The sequence below is a fragment of the Carassius auratus genome, chromosome 24, assembly GCF_003368295.1.
Source record: "Carassius auratus strain Wakin chromosome 24, ASM336829v1, whole genome shotgun sequence".
In the NCBI taxonomy this organism is placed as follows: domain Eukaryota; kingdom Metazoa; phylum Chordata; class Actinopteri; order Cypriniformes; family Cyprinidae; genus Carassius; species Carassius auratus.
This window is the reverse complement of record NC_039266.1, coordinates 13025229-13046425: the sequence shown is the minus strand read 5'-3', so window position 1 is coordinate 13046425 and position 21197 is coordinate 13025229. Positions and strand designations below refer to the sequence as shown.

At 36.7% G+C, this 21197-nt stretch overlaps 2 protein-coding genes across 2 annotated transcripts; one reads left to right on the top strand and one right to left on the bottom strand.

The window, feature by feature from the left end:
* Nucleotides 1–300: 300 nt before the first annotated feature.
* On the bottom strand, nt 301–14838 carry ipo4 (importin 4). The gene is made up of 30 exons (XM_026201101.1): nt 14477–14838; nt 14176–14262; nt 14021–14100; nt 13893–13934; nt 13535–13664; nt 12797–12976; nt 12651–12716; nt 12335–12436; nt 12176–12259; nt 11292–11441; nt 11143–11196; nt 10910–11019; nt 10723–10831; nt 10488–10617; nt 10052–10165; nt 9861–9974; nt 9638–9761; nt 8774–8885; nt 8569–8693; nt 8405–8482; nt 7575–7632; nt 7372–7477; nt 4984–5177; nt 4251–4301; nt 4010–4135; nt 2629–2855; nt 2414–2546; nt 1074–1178; nt 907–976; nt 301–806 (listed from the first exon to the last, which is right to left on the bottom strand). Exons 1-30 carry the CDS (start codon nt 14546–14548, stop codon nt 676–678), a joined length of 3264 nt encoding a protein of 1087 aa, XP_026056886.1. The 5' UTR covers nt 14549–14838; the 3' UTR covers nt 301–675.
* A 1811-nt stretch (nt 14839–16649) lies between these two features.
* On the top strand, nt 16650–20302 carry nanog (nanog homeobox). Its single transcript, XM_026201096.1, has 4 exons — nt 16650–17192; nt 17820–18181; nt 18269–18388; nt 19360–20302. Exons 1-4 carry the CDS (start codon nt 16835–16837, stop codon nt 19678–19680), a joined length of 1161 nt encoding a protein of 386 aa, XP_026056881.1. The 5' UTR covers nt 16650–16834; the 3' UTR covers nt 19681–20302.
* The last annotated feature ends 895 nt before the right edge of the window (nt 20303–21197 follow it).

The window sequence follows — 21197 nt, the reverse complement described above, 5'->3', positions numbered from 1 at the left end:
AATGCAGCCTTTTAAACCTAAAAAAAAAAAGGATACAGACCCCAAACTTCTGAACAGTGGTTCATTTTTCATGGTTTAATTTGCTCATGCATAAAAGGGTGCATTAATGATGCAATAAAGAGTTAAAATAAACTCATTCTGCAACATAAAACCCTGTACTTATAATCTGCACTTTTCTATAATAATAAAAATGTGCTTTTTCAGAAACATCGTGGAGTCCTAAACTAATTCTGGATGCGTTTTTCACAAATTTATAGCTTTTCAGAAAACACGCTTATCAGAAATACAGGAACGACAACGAACAATTCATAGAAATATATTTCTTTCACTGCAAGAACAATTTAAAGCTTCACACTCGAATATTAAGCCAGAATTTCATGGAATATTCAATACAGATGGGATGACAGAAGATACACTGAGACGTACAGAAAAATAATAAATGAGAAAAGACAACTCCGTAAAATAAAGTAAAAGTGACTAAAGGCACTGCAAGTGAACACTGCAATAAATTAAGAGAATGTAGTCTCAACGTCTGCGATATAGAGAGCTGGGAACACCAGTGAGGGAACTGAATCAGCCCATTTCTAATATAATAAAATATTGGTTATCAATTTGTCTGGCTTTCACAAGAGCGGAAGGCTTTGTGAACGGGACACTTAGGATAAAGGGTGGGTGCTATGATTGAGTGACAGCCACGGTCATTTTGTTTCTCTGTTCATCAGGAAGTGACAATACCGCACTCTCAAATTCCTTGGTGTGATGCTGTGCTAGACCTCTGAGCAGCAAGAGAAGGGTGTTTTGTGTTTCTAAAAAGAATAAATATACGGAAATATAAAAAATGATGAACCATTTACGTCATTTGAAATATAAAATAAAAATATTCCAATCAAATAAACACTTTCTTACCATTATCAACGTCCTTCATGCCCAACAGATGAGCAGCAGCGGATATTATTGGCTTGAGATGACTTACCACCTGGAGTGAGAAATAAAACACAGTCAGTCCATTGACAGGACACAATTCAATAAGGTGCTGTGAGCGGAGCATGCTGGGAGTGAAAATGAGCTTGTACCAGCACAGGGTTTTGTGAGTAGAGGAAGGTCAGGCAGCTGTAGACGGTTTTGTTCTCCTCCATGTCCTCCTTCAGAGGGAGACACGCCACGAGAGCAGGAAAGACCTGAGAGAAAAGGGTAAAAATGGGTATTATGACCGGATATAACATTGTTAATAAATACACAGTACATTAACTAGTGTAGATACTAAAGGCTCTGAAATACTTCAAATGAAGGGTGAACTGGTGTGACGGCATTTCAAACAAAATCAGGCCAAAACAAAGTTCGTTCACTCTGGTTGGTAAACACCTTCAAACAACCAGTGCTGCGGTGTTTGACATGGAAAATCTCTGGTTAATCTCTTCTGTTCAGTTCAAGGTCAGACATGAGTAAAACATGAACACATGCAAATATTCTACCTCACTAAGACCAAGTGCTTTCTTAACTGCTGCTTTCTCACTGCATGTTTGCTTTGTTATTGAGAGGAAAGCGTGCAACATTTATACATTTAACTAAACGCCACTCACAGCTGCATGGTTTGTGTCAGGATGTTTCTAACAGTATAAACGCTGAATTCAACATGACTAATAAACACACGACTTTGCATAGCTTATCAGAGAACTACGGCTCGGTGTAGTAAATGCTGTTCCACCTGAAAGCAGGTGATAGAGATTTACTGCTAATTACAGAACCGGCTTTACTGACTAAATGCGCATGACAATCGTGATTAAATCGCATTCGATTAATCATGCAGCCCTACTTTCTCTGTAAAAATTAAAGTTAAGTAATTTTGTCTGAATCAGGAGAGAAATATGCACCAATCAAGGACCATTTACAAATTATAACTGTGCAAAACGGCGCTAAACAGCTTGTGTTATTGCTTGTTATGTTACTGATGTTGGTATATCTGTTATGGTGCTTTACCTGTATTGCCCATAACTGATTTCAAATAAAGAATATAAATGCATGAACATGTTGACGGATTTTGATGTGATGTTATAATTTTTCACTGAAGGAAGCTTTAATTTCTTATTTTGGTCAGAAGCAAGGGTTTAAAGTTTTTGCATCTTATTTGCAGCTTTTCAATTTACAAAATGTTAATTTCCTCATGGAAATTATGTGGATTACTTGTGGATTATTGTGTTGCTCCTATCAGCTGTTCAGACTCTACTTCTGATTGCACCCACTCACTGCAGAGGATCCATTGGTGAGCAATTGATATAAAACTAATTTTCTAAATGTGTTGTGAAGGAAAAAAAAAAAACTCCTCTGTATCCTGGATGGCCTGAGAGTTGGTACATTTCCAGCAAATTTTTATTTTTGAGTTGAACCATTCCTTAAAGATGGAGAAAGAAGTAACCTGCTCGAGTGGGACCCCCTCGATGTGGCTCATGATCATCCTGCACAGGGCAGCACAGAGGTTGTCAATCACTCTTAGGTCAGATTCTTTAGAAAGTAGGTTGGAGAAAAGGGAGAGCATCATTGGGTAATCACTGAAGCACAGGAGTTAAGGTTCACAGAGTCAAGGAGATCAGAGAACAGGCTCACAAACACACAGGGATCTATAAAGGATACGAGGCAACGATGGGTCCAGCAGCCTGTGCTAGAGCTCCCAGTGCAAACACACTGTTATTGCGCACCTCTGCGTCACTGTCCCTTACTCCAGACACAAGCACTGGCAGCAGCCGATTGGACAGCCGGCCAGCAACCGCCCTACCTCCAGCAACACTCACCAATGAGTGCAAGATTTCTCCAATCGTACCAATGGAGAAGGAGCGGTCTGCCTCTGTGCATGAGGGTTTCTACAAAACAGCGGAGAGTAACCATGGAAATGCTCATGAAATACAAGGCAACACATTTTTATTTATTATTTCTTATATATTATTTATTGGGGTCAATAAGATTTAAGAAATTAATTTTATTCAGCAAGGATGCATTAAACAGATCAAAAGTGACATTTATAAAAAAAAAAAGTGAAAAAAAGTGACATGACATTCAGCCAAGTATGATGACCCATACTCAGAAAACGTGTTCATTCAACCCATCCAAAGTGCAAATACACACACACACAGCAGTGAACACACACCCGGAGCAGTGGGCAGCCATTTATGCTGTGGTACCCGGGGAGCAGTTGGGGGTTCGATGCCTTGCTCAAGGGCACCTAAGTCGTGTTATTGCCAGCCCAAGATTCGAACCCACAACCCTAGGGTTAGGAGTCAAAACTCTCTAACCACTAGGCCACGACTTCCAAGTCATATAAGGTTATATAACATTGCTTTTTCAATTTAAATACTGTTCTTTTGCTCTTTCTATTTAACGAAGACTTAGAAAAGAAACCACAAAAATATTAGGCAGCATAGCAGTTTTCAACATTGATTATAATAAATGTTTCTTGAGCACCAATTAAAATTTTAGAACGAATATTAGAAAAACTGGAGTGATGACTATCAAATAAATAAATTACATTCCAAAATATATTAAAATAGATGATAATCATAAGTAAAATTCCTTCAAAAACATATCTTGGTGGTAATATGTAAAGTTGAACTGTAATGTATGCAAGATACATTTTAGGAATTTTTCATTTCAATTTAATAGCCACTGTTGTCAAGTCAATTTCAATTTAGACCGATACTACAGATTTAAATCAATTTGACAAGATATTTTGAAAAAAACAAACAAACAAACAAAAAACACTCACCTTGGCAACAAGTCAAAAACATTACTCAAGTTTAATTATCTAATTATCTATAGGCCTATCTATTAATCCATCTACAGGTTACATTACAGCAATAGGTTTCATCTCGCATTAAAGCATGACTGCAGTGTGTTTTGCCTTAATTCAGGTTAGAAACCACTTATAATATGAAAGTTGTGTCATTATGCTCTTGATCTAAATAGGCCTTTAGGTGTTAAAGTACATTCTTCATCAGTGATCAGTGAATGAAAGACTCACAGCTTTGCTCATGATGAGAGGCAGCAGGTCATTGAGGTGAGGGTAGAAAGTTTCAGCTGGAAGAGCAGAGGCTAAAACAGGAATCCCTTCGCCGGCAAACTCCTGCAGCATGGCATCATACTCCGCCTGAGACACAAACGCTCAGTTATTCCAATCGGTCACAGTCTTTTTAGGTTAATTGTGTCATTGCTGACATAGAACTGTGACTAAATCATAAAAACGGTGAAATCATCTTAAACACCTGCTGCTCGTCATCGTCTGCTTCATCCCCACCTACATCCTGACACACGGTCTGAGACAGACAGAGAGAGAAAATAAGATCACAAGCGTAAGAAACATCCATCCACCCCCTTATGACTGCAGACTTACATAACCCCTTGAAGAAGTGAGAATAAGCTGCTGCTTGAATGCGTTTGATTATTCAATACCAATATTCTTGATACAGTATAAGCCTTGTGCTTGGCTTAAAAGGATTTTCAAAGATAACTATGCAGTCTTTAAAGAGACAGTTCATCCATGAATGAAAACTGTCATCACTTACTCACCCTCAAACGCTGTATTAATTTCTTCTTCACACAAGAAGACATCTTGATGAATATGGTTAACCAAAAAATTGACTTCCATTGTAAGGACAAAAACATACCATGAAAGTCAACAAGGACTATCCATCTGTTAGGTTACCCACAGTTTTCACAATAACTGTTTTTGTGTTGCGCAAAGGTGAAAAATAAATAGCGGATTGTAACAACAGGCGAGTGAGTAAATGGCAGAATTTTCATTTTTGGGTGGATTCTCTCTTTAAACTGCCTTTTACATCCTTTGCCTAGTCTTTTTTTGGTTCTCACAATACAAAATGACCATTTAAAATTATGTCATCTCAGCTAGTCCAGACAAAAAAAATTATAAGAATTTTAAAAAAAGTTTTGAATTTTAGGGCTTGATACTAAAACTGGGTCTTAAATTTAAATCCTGACCTTTTTCTTCAGTACATCTTTGATGGCGTTACTTATTTCGGCCAGTATCCCCGGAGCCTGCAGTGCTTCCCCCTGGCAGGACTTGATGACAGCATTCATGGACTCCAGTATGGCCATCACCACCTGTCTCTCTCGGTCCTGTCTCACCGCCTCCAGAAAACAAGGCAAAACCACCTGCAACAGCTTATGCAGAGCTGGAGAGATATAAAGAGAGATACGCAGGAGTTGATCAAAGGATTCAGAGCAATTAAAAACCAGTCCTTTAACATTCACACTGAATGCTTCTCATTTAACTGAAGAAGTGAGTGGAAAGGAAACGATAGGGAGGGAGTGAATGAATGACTGACAGGGCCGTGAGGCGCTCTGCATCAATAAAGACAGGGTTTAAAGTTAATCTTTTTGTCTAATTCTTGCTGGGAGACATCACTAATGAGACAGAACAGATAAAAGGAAGCAGAGAGAATGATGGGAATATAAACAAGTTCTAATGAAATATCAGAGAGATGTGGATATTTAATAGAGGTGAGTGTTTTGAGCGAAGCCTTTTTATGATAACAGTATATTTATCACTAAAAAGCTATCTGGTTCTGGTAATTCAACTCCTAAATGTTTCATAAAATAAATTACATCATTATGCAAATTATCTAGCTAATGCATAACATTTTTCTGGACAATTTGATTGACACAAACCAAAGTACATTATTTCATTCCAATTACAGTCAAACAATATATCCAAAATATTTGAGAGGAAATTTTGTTTATATATTTTATTGGAGAAATGATCACTGTATTTTTTTTCTATACATTACTTATCAATTGTAAAATGTAATTAGCCTATTCTAGACAACAAATGTATCCAAATAAAACAAAGCAAATTCATAAAAAATTTAAATTAAACAATAAAAATACCAGTACTCATTTCTTTAAATAGTAGTAAAATGCATATTATAATTATTAAAATTAGAATGGTACCATTTTTGTTCAGACGCTTGGGTTTGGAAAAATACTGTGTATATACATCAAAAACAGCAATACTGAGAAATATTATTACCTTTTAAAATAACTTTTCAATGTTAACAGACCTGCCAACCTCAGAAATCTTTTTGGAGTACCATAAGTATGGTGATGGGGGTTTGGGGTAAACCGTATACTATTTACTGTAGTAAAAATAATAATCATTTTAAAGCAGAAGTTAAAGTTACTAAACTTCAAATTTAAATGATAAAAAGCACAGTAAAAAGGCTATTTTGATAACCCCTTTACACTTTACAGTTAGAGCTATCATACAAATACGCTTACTAGTAGGTTTAAATTCTACATCACATTTATTCTCCAACTACAAATACTTCAGTCATTATATTATATATATTATATTTTAGTCAGAGTTATTGCACTCATATTTCATTGAGCTCTGTCGTTCCATGCGTGCCAGCGCTCGTACTAAATGAAGTCTAAATGATGTGGAGTTTAGCGGAGAATCACAAAGCAAAAGCTCAGGCACTTCCGACAGCAAAATGGAAATATTTCCAATGTTTTTTAACATTTAGAGATGGAGAATATACCTGTGAAATGTAAGTTATGCATTAAGGAAAACAGCACATCTCAAACACATTAAACAGCGTGTCTCTCTCAGCCTCACACGGAGCCCTTCTGTCAGAGCATTTATCGGCACGAGTACGAGGTGCTTTTAACTGAAACTTTAAACTATAAGAGCGTTACTAAACTACTTTGAGAGAAATAAAATGCAGAAATAAAACTAAGAGCTCTGATTGCTTGACTTCTTCATCTTTTCCGGTTGCTTGTTTTGAATACTCGATCACTAGATTTTTGCATAGTTTTGAGCAACAAATCATACCAGCGTGCTTTGAGGTCAAAATGCGTAGCTGCTAAGCAAATTGCAAACAGGTTGGTATGTAACTGTTAATATGGTTTAAAATTTTATTTATTCCTGTGATCGCAAAACTCAATTTTTAGCAGCCATTACTCCAGTCTTAAGTGAAAAAAATATCTAACTAACCCCATATTTTTGAGCAGTATTGTATATCTTTTAACAATAATTAAAAGAACATGAGATTTAGAGTCTTAATCATTTTGAGGTGTTAATTAACACTTATTTGATTCATTAACTGTTCATTTCTAAATCACAATTGATTATTTATGAAAATTTGAAATTATCCATGAAAATAATCCTGAAAATCGTGTTATAATCAACTGAGGTATGAAAACTGGCAACCTGCATGTGCAACAGTTGTAAGTATAGACTATAGTTTTAGAATCACTGAGGTATAAACAGCAGAGCAGAATCTCTACTAGCTGACACATCTCTTCTATCACATGCTATGCCGTCATACCACCCTGACCTATTGTGTACAGTCGGTGTGAATGTACCCTGGTGGTTGGCCTCCGTTGGGTTTTCCTTCCACACTTTGTGCTGAGCTCGGCAGAACTGGCCCATGGCACCAAAGGCAGCTCTCCTCACATCCTCATGTGGGAACTGATGGATGCCCATTCACAAAAGAGCACAGACATCAGTAACACATCAGCATTACACACAATCACTCATGAAACCACACACGGAGCCAGTCACTCACCTCGTGGAGCTCATACACCTGCTGGAAGCTGGACTCCAGGAAAGGCTGGAATGCCACTCTGAGAGAGAAAAATAGAACAAAAATCAGCTCGATTATAAAGACTGTGTGTTTTGCAACAAAGGTGTGTGTGTGTGTGTGGTGGGGGGTGTATTAACAAATAATATTTAAAAAGTTAAAACCGGGCCCAAATTATATCCTAAAATAGTGTGCCTTGTTGTGAACGCTGTCTTTAATGCAGTCAAACCAGTCGAGAGAAACAAAGAATTACATCACTGTTCAAAGTTTAGGGTCTGCAAGATCAAATATTTTCGTAAGAAATCTGTTATGCTCACCAAAGGCTGCATTTATTTGATTAAAGTAGAAATATTATGAAATATATAATTTAAAATTTGATTTTATTATACTTTAAAATGTAAATGTTATTTCCTGTGATAGCAAAGCCAAATTTTCAACAGCCATGTGTCAAATGATCTTTCATAAATCATTTAAATATGCGGATTTGATGCTCCAGAAACATTTCTTCTTATTATAAATCAATATTTAAAAGTCGTGCTGCTTATTATCTCAGTGGAAACCATTATACATTTTTCAGGATTCTTTGATGAATAAAAAGTTCAAAACAACAGCATTTATTTAAAATGGAATCTTTTGAAACTCTATAAATGTCTTTACCATCCTTTTCGATCAATGTAATGTATCCTTGCTAAACAAAAGTATTAATTTCTTTTAAAAAACACTGACCCCAGACTTTTGCACAGTAGCGTATATTTACCTAACATAAGCCTCAAACATAAAAATGTTTATCCAATATATAAAAGATGCCTCATTACCCTGTGTTGAATGCGATCTCACCCAAAGCATCACAAGCATCTTCTTTCTCATCTATGTAAGCATTTTCCACACTGAATCTGAGAGAATGGACAGAATCCTGATTAGTGCTCATACAAAAGAGAAAATGAAAGAGACAGGATGAAAGAAAGATACAGAGACGTACCCTGCAACATCTCTATCATCAACCTCGGTCTCAGACTCTTCATCCAAATTAACATCGCCCTCTTCACCTTCATCAGCATCGTCATCATCCAGGAGCACAAACTGTTTATCTTCATCTAAATGAGCCTGTGAAGTAGACAAGAATACTATAATACTTGTAATGTTTGGTGGAGTACTGAAGATCGAACAGAGAAGACCTCACTGACCGTCACACCCTCTGTGGATCTGAGTGACAGCAGCATCACTGTGGTGATGGGAGTGAGGTGAGGGGCCAGACATTCAGGACTCACTTCAGACACAGCCGAGAATAAGCTATACCTGGAATGAGAGAGAAATTCGAAATGCAATCGGTTTAAAATGTAGCCTCAATATTTAAACACTTCATGCATCAGTATGCAGGTAAGCCATTTTAATAGGGAAAGACAAAAATTCCAGTTAAATTACAGCAATAAATAAATAGTAATGTTAGTAATCCGACAACAATGGTATCATAATTTAAACTCAAATAAAATTTAAATCCAAATAAAATCTAGCTATAAATAAATAAGCAAGCAAACAAATACAATTTTGTTTGGTCCATCAAACATGTATGTGAAAACTAATCTGACCACAATGATCGTAAGTTAAACTCAAATCATGCTTAAATAAACAAACAGAGACTAAATAAAAACAAAAACAAATAAATAAAAACTAATGAAAAACTAACTATAAATAATTAAGCAAATAAATAAAACATTTCTTTGGTCCATCAAACATGATTGTGCATACTAATCTGACAACAATGATTATCATAATTGAAATTTAAATCGAGCTTTAAGGAAACAAACAAAACCCAAATAAAAACAAAAGAAATGAAAACAAATAAAGTAGTAAATGAAACAAAAACAGTTTAGTAAATAAAATAGATTAGAATTTTGACATGCATGTGCTCTAAACAGAAACACAGAGCTTCCATTTCATACAGCCAGCAAAATCAAGTTTTACAATATTTCCATTACACTCTCCTAACTATTCAGTTTCCCTCTCTTTTTATGTTGTCTCTGCATATGTATACATATGTAAGGCCATACGTGCAGCGTCGCAGGTCTGGATCATCCACTGCATCAGTGAGGTTCAAACCTAACTGCACACACTCTGCTGCCAATGGACTAAACACTTCCTTCCCAACAGTACGGGCCAACACAGAAAGTGTGTCTACGAGAGAGGTACAGAGAAAGACAAGTTATTAAATTAGACTAGGCTATATGCCTCTAAATGCATGATGTGTGGAAGATGTTGGATCATTGTTTTAACCTAGTGCCTGCGTCTGCAGAGTCCTCATCTCCTCGCTTGTGTCTGTCAGGAATCCCTTCAGACTCTCAATAATTGGAGGAAAGTAAGGCACTAGCATCTCCTTGGCTGCGTTAGCTGACAAAGAGAGACTTGTAAGTCTGAGCATAACTATAACATTATTAAATCCAGTGTTAATGAAAGAAGTATGTTACCGATTGCTCCAATTGCACTGACAGAAAGCTCTTTGAGCTTAAGGTTTTCTGCACTGTTAAGGGCTGACAACATGGTTTCCATTAGAGTGGGCAGATAGGGCTCAATTTCTGGACCTGATCACGAGAAGAGTGCGGTGTTATTTTAGTACCATTTTACAATATAATATTATTTCATTAATTTAACTTCAACCAAAAGGTCAGAAATGTTGTAGTGAAAAAAAACAACCTATGTTTTTTTTGTTTGTTTTGTTTTTAATAATAACCCTGGAAATTTAAAAAGGAGCAAAAAAAAAAAAAAAAATAGTATAAAAGAAATGAAAACAAACAACTAAATTATATTATAAACAATAAATATTATAAACAATACATTATTTATGTTGAAAAAGTATTGGGTTTATAATAAAAAGGTACACAATAATAGTGTCTTCATTCTAACCTAAGTTCTCTAAGAAGTTCTCCAAGGCGTAGAAGGCCTTTGTCATGTGTCCGACTTTGGTCTGATTCACTGCAGACAAGTATCCATGCAACAGTGGCATCAGCTCAGCATGGAATTTACTGACATCAGGCTGTAAGGAGACAAATCCACCAATTAAAAATTTTAAGCATGCTATTGAACAACCATAAAAGGCATAAAATATTGAGAAAAAAAGGTCTTCGAATTTCAGTCTGACCTGCAGGTGTTCGGAAAACTGTCCGAGGGCAAAGAGCGCAGCACTGCGGACCACCTGGTTATTATCCGACAGACTGCGACACACAGTCTGAAGCATGGATGATAACATCCTAAACACACATACACAAGGATAAAGCATTGGTCAGGCTGTTTGTACATGCGTTTGGAAATTGAAAAGAAAGGCTTACTTGGTGCGGATGTGATCTGCACAGCCCTCGGCCAGCACAGCCATACACAAGAGACCTCCCTTGCGCTCATATGGATTTTCACTGGACAAACAAGCCTGAGTGAAAGGCAACTGCAGTATCCGAAAAACACAGACAGGTATACATGATATATTTAAACATCATTGGGCCACTGGAATGTTATAGTCCATTTTCTTATTTTGGCTAATCCATACAATGTGTTTTTGTTTACTAACCAGCTGGGTGAAGAGTTTTTCAGGTGGCATATGAAGAGCCATGGTGTCAATGACCTGCAGGGGAACACATATCATTTATTAGTTTGAGAGAGGGTGAGATGGGTACACGGAGAGTAACTGAAAGCAGTAAACCAGGTGAAGATACCAACCTGAATAGCAATGTGCTTGGGATTCTCACTGTCATCATCAGTGTCACTTTCCTCATCCTCTGGGTCCTCTTCTCCAGGAGGGGGCGCTGCGCTCAAGATAGGAAACACTACTTGCAGGATCGGCTGTAGGAGTTTATGCTTTAATACAGCCTTCAGAAGATTGAAAAAAAGGCAAGTGTTTATTAGTAGTAATAATTTAAATCATCTTGTGTATGGTAATATAGCATAGTCTCAGATGGCATGCCTATGGATCACCACAGACAAAAAAAGGCAAGTCCCAAATCTCCAGATCAAATCGGATATCCTCTGATTTTAGGTCACTTAAAAGTAAGACAGGTTTATATGCTAAAATAGAAATAAAAAATAAAAAAATCAAATAAGATATAAACAGATCTGAAATTTTAAATCTATTGATTTACTTTGAAAAATTTTTACATACAGTTCGATGACCATGCAAAGGTTTTTTTTTTTTTTTATGGTTTAAACTTTTGTTCATTTTTTAAAAAGCACCTCTTCATAGATGATGAATAATTTTATTTTTAAAGTAAATAACCATATGCATTAACCCAAAAGAAACACTTTCTATTAATTTCTATCTATTACATCTTCTATTAATTCTAAACTGTTAATAAAAATGTATTTACAACTAAAATAAATAAATTATAAATTAACTGTAGACCTAATTACACTGATTTACACATGGGTTTTTTTTTTTTATGAAAAAAGTAAAAAGAAAGTACACAACAAATAAAACAAATAAAATAAAACCAGATAAAACAAAATGTGAAACCAAATCATTTGTTTTACATTTGAACAAATCACATTTCATTGATACAGTTCTGAGCTTTATAGAAGGTAAAACAAAGGCAAGGAAATACGGTTACCTTGCTTTTAAGTCTGATGAGAACAGCGATACATGACAGAGCCTTTACACGCAGAGAATCACTAAGGGAGACGTCTGCACTGATCTAGAACAAACAAAATAAATCTTATTACACATAACTCCAAATCAACACGATCACTATAAAGATGTATAAACAAACCTCCAGGCAAAACCGGACAATCTCAGCAATGTGTGGAACAACGATGGACACCTCGCTTTCCATCAGCTCATCAAAAACTTCCATCGCCTCACTGGCTTGGTCCTTAATAGAACAAAAACCACACACTAGAACTTATGAGATAAAAAGACGGCCAAAGCCATTGAGCCACTTAAATCATAAAGACTCATACAGGCAAATAGATCAATCAAGCTCTGCAACTCTCACAGTGCTTAGCACACCATTGAGGAACGCAATGAAAACAGTGATTGGAGCATTAGCATACGAACACAGCAAGCCTGTATCAAAGTGTCCTCACCTGGTCGGCCTGAATGAGGCATTTAAGAGCAATGAGCAGTTTGGGGATCAGAGATCGCATCAGGTTCTGAAAGAGAGAAAAACAACATTTTGAATATGCCGGCTGTGAAATTAAACACTAAATCAGTCGAAAGAAGCATAACACACCAACTCCTCTGTGCCGGTGTAGGCCGTGATGGCAGTAAGAGTGAGGATGCAGTAGTAGAGAGCTGTGGGATTGTTTAGGTCTTGGAGAACAGTCCCAAACAGCTGGAGAAGTTGCTTGTAGTGGGGCTTAAAGGGCTCCGGGTTTGATCCAACCACTTTGCTAAGCAGTAAAAGACCCACCTTAACAGAATTTAAAGTGGATATGTGAGAACAGACAGTGTAATACTTAAAAATCATCTCTATTTATTCACTTCATAAACCACAGTGTCTTTTTACTTACTAATATTGTGTTTATTCTGTTTGTAGAGTTTTAAATTCATATTTTTGTTTTTTTTATTTAAAAAAATTCTAATAATAAATAGATATATCCATTAATGCACATTAAAATGTTATATTGATACACTTATAATTTATATAATTTTTTATATTAATACATCTACTAGAAATGTATTCATTTTTAAAATGGTAAATATTAAATGAATTTACAACTAAAATACAGTTAATTAAAAAAATATTATTAATAAATATTTAAGTATTTAAGTATATAATAAGTATTTTTAGTCACTGACAAAATGTTTAAAAAGTTTGATATGGCAGTATGATATTCTTATTTATATTCTTAAGATGTAAAAAAACTTGTGATTTAACAATCATTTATGGTTATGGTAATGATCTCATACCATACATGTTCCCCGGTAGTGTCTGAGACATTTCTTGTAACAAGTTAATCAGGGTTACCTGTCTATCCTGTGGGTTATTGCTTTTAGTAGACTGGTTTAATAGAGCTAGAAGAGCAGGCCAGCGGTCTGGGGTCTCATGCTTCACCAGGACGGCGCACAGCTGAGAGAGAGAGTGGCGAACTGTGTGTCTGAGAAACAGAAATAAAAGAAAAATGTTTAAAACCTGAAGCAAAATGCATAGCCTATACCATGGTTATTAGTAATCTCTGGTATTACCATAGTCACTGTAGCTCTAATTAATTTAGTAGTCTACATTAGGAGTACAGTGGAGATGTAAATAATCATCATTCAGTCTGATGATCATGGTTTATGTTATTATTATGTTATCACTGTACAACATGCACAGTCAGACTTACTCCGTTTCATTTTGTAAAGCCTGCAGCACCACTGCCTTCAGACTGAGGGAGCAGGATGAAAACACAATTAGAAAGTATACAGCAAAAAAGCAGATGAAATTATGCTTTAAGCAAAAAAAGTCCCAAACCTTTCTCTGTGGTCTGGACTGATTTTCTTCCAGTGTTTTCTGACTCTCATCCTGAGCATTACTGCAGCCGACTGGCGGACCTGAAGCAAGAATTATAGGCTTTAAATATACAGGACTATGGTAACAAGCATAAAGACTGAAATTAATGACAATACCTGTGGGTTCTGGGATCCAGTCATAACCGCACACAAAGCAGGGATGATAGCTGGATCTTTAAATGCCTGTTTCAGCTCAGCTGTGGCCTGATGAGAGACATTACATTCACGGGTGCAGAAATACATAACATAAAATAACGTTACTTAACCCAAAAGCTCCACGCGTGTTAATGCTGACTAGAAAAGTCACGTATTAATTAAACTTTTCTTTACAGCTATAAGCTGAAAACGTCTTCTTACTCAAATAACCAATATTAAATCAATTGAATATATCAGGATGGCAGTTTCGTGAAATATCTACCTGCTGAATAACAGTGTTGTCTGGCTCTGACAGACGCACCAGGATGCGCTCGAGCTCCTCTGACATCATCATTTTCACCGTTAAACCGTTATTTATTCAAAATTATCAAATGAACTAACGTTACACCGGCCAGAAGACCAAAACTGATGACAGGCAACAGACAAGCTGACAGAGTTCAGATCAGATTTGGATCAGAGGGATCTCAGAAGACTTTATCGATGTCGGTCTAACATATATAAACTATCACAGGGAAAAAATCTTCATATACAGACGAGCGCTTAAGAGCGGACTTTTCTAAAGTTACCACGCGGGACAGAAGGAGAAAACGCCGCATGAGCGGATAGTTAAAGGGGCCACAGCCCAATAAAACAATCACGTGATGAAGAGAGACGCTATGAGCGCTACTGTAAGAACAGCGCCAGCTGTGGCTACGGAGGTCGAAATTCACTGTGTACATGTCTATGAACAAAATGAAAAACCATAAGAAACTTTGTGTGTCGTTCGAGGAGTAAAGTTTTTAAGGTTGTCCGTATTATGTTTCTGTTTGTTTTGAAGTGGATCATGTTGAGGCAATGCTTGCTAATATGAAGTGCTAATGGGCTATCTGCATTTGAATCTCCATTAAAGAGATGTTCTGCAGATGACAAACATCTCTCACCATTATTGCAAATCAAAACTACACCACAGAAAAACAAGCCGAACGACTAGCTTCTGTTTGCGTTAAAATAAATAAATAAATAATAAATAAGGAAAGTGCATAAAATAAGCCAATAATTTGTACAAAAAACATTTTAGATAGATAGATAGATAATATATTAACTATTATAATAATAATTATTATTGATGCTATTGTTATGGCAACAATGGTTAAACAAATAAATAAATGTCATCAAAGGTTACGTAAAGCACCATGATTGTATACAAGTTTGTACTTTATATTTTATAAAGCTGCTTATTTTGTCTAACCTGGTGAATTGGTAAAGTACAAAAAGGCAGATGCATTACTGCCACCGTCTCCCAACTCATTCACACCTCTTTCCCATATAAACAGATCTGTGATCTCTCCAATCACTCCATGATTATCACATATTTTCACCTCATCTAGAAATATTTCCATTCTAATGCAGCAGGCAGGGTGGACTACAAACACACCTATTCAGTTGGTAATTTAAGGCAAACCTGTTTAAGGCATTCAAACAGTCCTGCCAGTAAATGCCCAGCAGCATTCCATGCTCCACAGAGATTTTATACATGAAAGCTTTAGATTATCACACTTATATCGTTCTAAAACATGTTCACATGAAGCTTTGTCTTGCTTTTGTAGGATTAATCAAGGTAATCTAAAGAAATGATGCGAGCTTGCAGTACCACTTAAAGAAACCGTACTAAACATTTAAAACAGACAATAGATTACAAGGAAGTCTGCACTAGTTATGTTCGAAAATGTAACCTACTTTTAGGTTTACATTGCTAAAACAAATACCAAAACCAGATGCATTAAATATATATATATAAATGATTAATATATATATATATATATATATATATATATATATATATATATATATATATATATATATATATATATATATATATATATATATATGTTTAATAATAATAATAATAATAATAATAATTTGGTAAATGAAATAACTTGTTGGAGACATATAAGTGACTTAAGTGAGTGAAGTATAAACACAATTTATATATATATACATATATATATATATAAATCATGTAGCCTGCCATTTTGAGTTGCTAAAGTATGTCAGTATAACTAAATTATAAATATTTAAAAATAATAGTTCTCTGTTTTAGTTATAAAAAATACATAAAAGCAAGTTTAATTTAAATTGAATTCTTCAAAATAGTAGCTACATTTTTGAAAAGTTGTGGGAGAAAAGTTTTAAGTAAAAATGTAACTTTTTTATTTTATTTTCAGCGTCATTTTCTTAATATGTAGGGCCAAACAGTAATAATGCAGTTAAAAATGTAAAACCTAAAACGATACATGAATATAAGCATGTATAATAGTAATACATGTGGTCCAGGTAAAAACGTAACGAGGGTGTGGCTGCCGCCTCTCAGAACTTGCACCTGATTGGTCAGAGCATCTCGTCGCAGTTCTGCCCCGCCCACTCCCGCTCACCTGGCTTTATAAATCAGCTTCTCCCCGCGTCTTCATCAGGTCATGTCAAGGGGGTATGTTTGCGGTGCTATGAGGAGAGCTGTTACCGTCATTCGTTTTCGAGGGTAGTCGAACCCTTTGGGTTTTTGTATTCGGGTGTTGTTAATTAGGCCATTAATTGATTCAACTTTGCACATTTGCTTTCTGCTCTGCGTTCATCTGACGAAAGAATGGCGGATTGGAAGATGCCAGTAAGTTACAACTTCAACCCGTCTTATCATGCGTATGCGTACGGGCTCGTGTACCCGCAAGCGTCCGAGCACGGCCACCCTAATCTCAGCTGGGCCGAGACCGCGTATACTCACTCCGGCGGAGTCACCGGGACCTATTACTCCGCGCAAGCCGCACAGCAGTCGCCGCCCTGGAACCCGGAGAACGCCAGTGCCAGCGCGTACGGGCACTACCCGAGCCACGCGCAGAACGGGCGGCTCTTCCTCTCCTACAGCAAGACAGAGCCCGACCCGAAGCCGAAAGACGCAGAGCAGGCCGACAGCGAGACACCCAGTGATTCAGAGGCTCATACGCCAGGTAACCCTTCTCTGACACCCCAAAGCCTCACTAATGAAAGCATTTTAATCCCCACCAATGATCCCCAACCAAGGCGCTAATTATAATTTATACAGTGAAAATAGTTTCACAGTTTTTTGAAGTGATTTTATTTTAAATGGTAATTTAAATTTAAGAATAAATGAGGTAATTTAAGAATACCGTTTCTGAGTTTCAACTTTTCATTTACTTTTCCCTCTGTGTGCTTCATGCATAGCCCAAAGAAATACAAATGTAACTTTTTTTTTTTATTTATTTTTATAAATTAATGTATGTTAAACTAGTCACAAATAAAATATTATGTATTTGTATGGATCTATGGTATTTAATTTGATTTAAATATTTTGAATGGTATTTTATATTAATTTAAGCTTTTAATTTTGTTATGGGTTTTATTTTTATTGGTATGCCAATTTAAATTTTATTTCAGTTACCAATGCAACAAAAACGCATACCCAGACTTGGATATGCGACTCATAGATAGAGATAGATGGATAGATATGGCAAAGATCTTTTTTTTTTTTTTTTTTTAAATGTCTCATCAAATGGTTTCAAATGCAGTGGTCTACCATGTTGTTTTCTTAAATTTTCCCCTCTTCATTGGAGTAGATTCCTGGAGCTCGGGCAGCAGTCGTGAGGGTGGCGCTCTGACCAACCTCAATCTTCAGGCCTGGGGAGATCGGGACTATGAGACGGACGGTGGCAGTCCTGACTGTGGGGAGCAGATCTCAAACTCTGTATCTGCAGCGAAACCGGAGTCAGTGAGTCTGAATCTTGGGATTGAAGCCTTTCCCCCGCTGCCTTTATTGACCACCTCTCCAGCCCGACCTCCAACCCAGACCCGGAAGACCCGGGCTGCCTTTTCTGAGGAGCAGATGAACGCTCTGATCCACCGGTTCAATATCCAGAGATACCTCACACCTGCGGAGATGAAGATGCTTGCTGGAGCAACGGGTCTAACGTACAAACAGGTTTGTGATTGTGATGACGAGAATGCTGAAATGGTTGAAGTTTTAGTAGATTGTCATCATGATGATCAACTCCATTTCTTTCTGAAGGTGAAAACATGGTTTCAAAACCGTAGGATGAAACTCAAGAGGCATCAGAGAGACAGTAGTTGGATGACTGAGAGGTATGTCATCAATGCCGTGCCCAGCACACCAGCTCCTCAAGCTCAGGTGAGTCCAGTTTCACATCAAACCATGTAATTCCATATCTGTATGATTTGTTTTCTTGGTTTTTAGAAGGATGTTTTAAGTTTGTATTGAGGGTGTGACCATATCTTTTTTTTTTTCCTGAGAGATTGCAGTACAAAAATGCAGCCTTTTATTCTGAATTGTGACCATGTATCGTTTTAAGAGCAAAGTTTCCCACTTAATTTGGGTTTTTCCACCATGCAAGAGTGGATCAAATGTGTTAAACCTGGAACCTTCAATAAACGGAAGCTCAAATGTGCTTGTTAATGAAAAATAAATTCATTAATTGTGCATATTTAATATGGATGGCTTTTTCCCTATTGATGTGTTTGAACACAAATTCAGCATTATAATTATTTGTAAAGGATCATGTGACACTGAAGACTGAAATTTAGCTATGCCATCATTGGGATACATTTCAAACGTTAAGACTTTTTTTTTTTTTTTTTACATTTTTAAAAATGGGAATGTTACTTTAAATTTGTAATGTTAAAATATTTTTATCTTGACATCTAAGCTTTTTTCTTTCATTTTTTAAAAATGCATTTAACTTGGCATATGTGTAGCAAGCTGTAATTCTTATTTTTAATGATTTATTATTTTTAAGGTAAACATTAATATTTCTGGTTATAAACTGACTTATTAAAAGTAGTAATTTTAACTTTTGGCATAGTTATTTTTACCCCCCCCCCCCCATATCTCTGTGTCACTGGTTTTAATTGTCTACGTTGTTGCCGGTTCTGTTTTGACGGTAGCAGGACTGATCAATGTGGACATAGAGCAAGTTATCATCTACAAAGGAGGCATTTCAGTAGTTTGGTTTATGTCTTAAAGGCACGATGATACAAATGACCCATGTTTGGTTGTGGCGTTTCTGCATTTATACAGTTGCTGGTCATAACTAGAATATCATCAAAAAGTTGAAAAAAGCATTCTAACAACCCATCTCTTAGTTTCAGACTGAAACCCCTCGAGCAACCCAAGACCCCTACAGTATCTCTCAGATGAGAGAGCCAGTGTTCAAGAGGAGTCCTCCACGAACGCCCTTCTACCCCAGCTACCCTCAGCCACGCTCCCCTACTCAGGCCACCGCAAAACCCCCGGGAAGCTGGCCTGTTCCCCCAGCTGTGACGCACTATGAGTTCCCCAGCCCTGCTAGCTACATGCAAGCCCGGGATGGCAGCAATGCGGCCAACAAAGAAGGCAGTCCTACTCGAGTGGCACCCATGCCTAGTGCCGCCCAGTGGACAACGAAAGGAATGACTCTGCTGTGATTCCGGCTGCTTGTGTATATTCCTGTTCAGCCCCGCAGCCTGGGCGTTCGCTGTTTTTGTAAATATGTTTGTATTTTTTGTAACAAACTGTTGGATTATTTTAAGGCCGTAATGTTATGGCTTGCCTTTTAGGGTCAAATGAGACGTCTCAAGATTTTTGATATTTGTAAAGTTAGGTTTTTTTTTTTTAACTCTCTGCAGGTTTTAAACCGAGATCTATTTTTATAACTACATTGTACCTTTCAGAGTATTTAATATCATGATCCTTTGCCCTTCCAGGTGCTAGTTTACTTTTTGGAGTTAGTCAGGACAAGCTGATTTCCTGTTACTTGAATTTGCAAATATGCAAGGCACTGCTCTAGATCTGATGTGTATGAGAGAAGATTGTCTGTACTGCACTGTTTTGTTCTGTATCTTTCACCGCTTCTGTGTATGTGATCTGTTACACTTCTGCATTTTCTTATAGAAAATTCTTGCTCTCTGTACCTGGTCAGTACTAATGGAACAATGCATTGTAATTGCTACTCATTTAGGCTTGTTCTTACAACAAGCCTTGTTCTTACCCACCCAAAAACTTCATTTTGACACGTTGAACAATAAATGTTATTCAGCTTGAGCCTTATCTTAAACGCTTTGTTTTTTTTTTTGTCTAAAGGTGCACCAAGGGTTTTTTTTTTTTTTTTGCAACGCAAACATGTCCAACCGGACCTTGTCCCCACTTTGAAGTCTCAGCCTCACACATACATGCGCAACCCTGGATAACGGAAACAAGTGAAAATGACATGCAAGGACTTAAAAAAAAAAAAAGCAATCACTGTTAGACCCGGATCAAAAAGATACAATGCAACCTCTTGAGTCCGATCTGAGCCCTTCCTTACTCCGTGAGATCTCGCTTTCTCTTTAATTTAATGTTTGTCTCTTCCACACTCACTGCCCTGAGGTGAATGTTGTCACACATGTAATTTACAGTATACTAGCTTTACCACAAATGTAGGGTGAATCCAACATTTATGCTGATGTTACTCAAAACTTTGCAACGTACATGGTGCCAATGGCCCTCTTAACAGCATGAAGAACAACACCGTTATTGATAAATCGTGAAGAATGCTTGAAAAGTGCTCTTTTAATAATGACTGAAAAGCTGACTGCCGCACCATAATTCATGGCAATCTGACAATGAAGCCGTCAACACTGAAAGTTGAATTTCTTCTTTACATCGTGACTATACTGTTACATTTGAGGATTCATGAGCGTATACAGAACTCGTTAATAAAAAAAATCTTGGAAGTTAGTGGATGCCTCTGACCAGCCATTGCGTTCAAGAAATGAACAATGTCTGTTATTGGTTATGTTGCTCTATGTTATAGTGGGTACTTGTTACTGTATTTTTGATCAAATAAATAGAGCCTTGGTTAAAGATACTTTTCAAAACATGAAACATTTCAGCAAGAACGTACATCAAAAGTTCAAGCCATTTCTGAGAGAGCTTCAAATCAATTTACACATTTACAATAGAC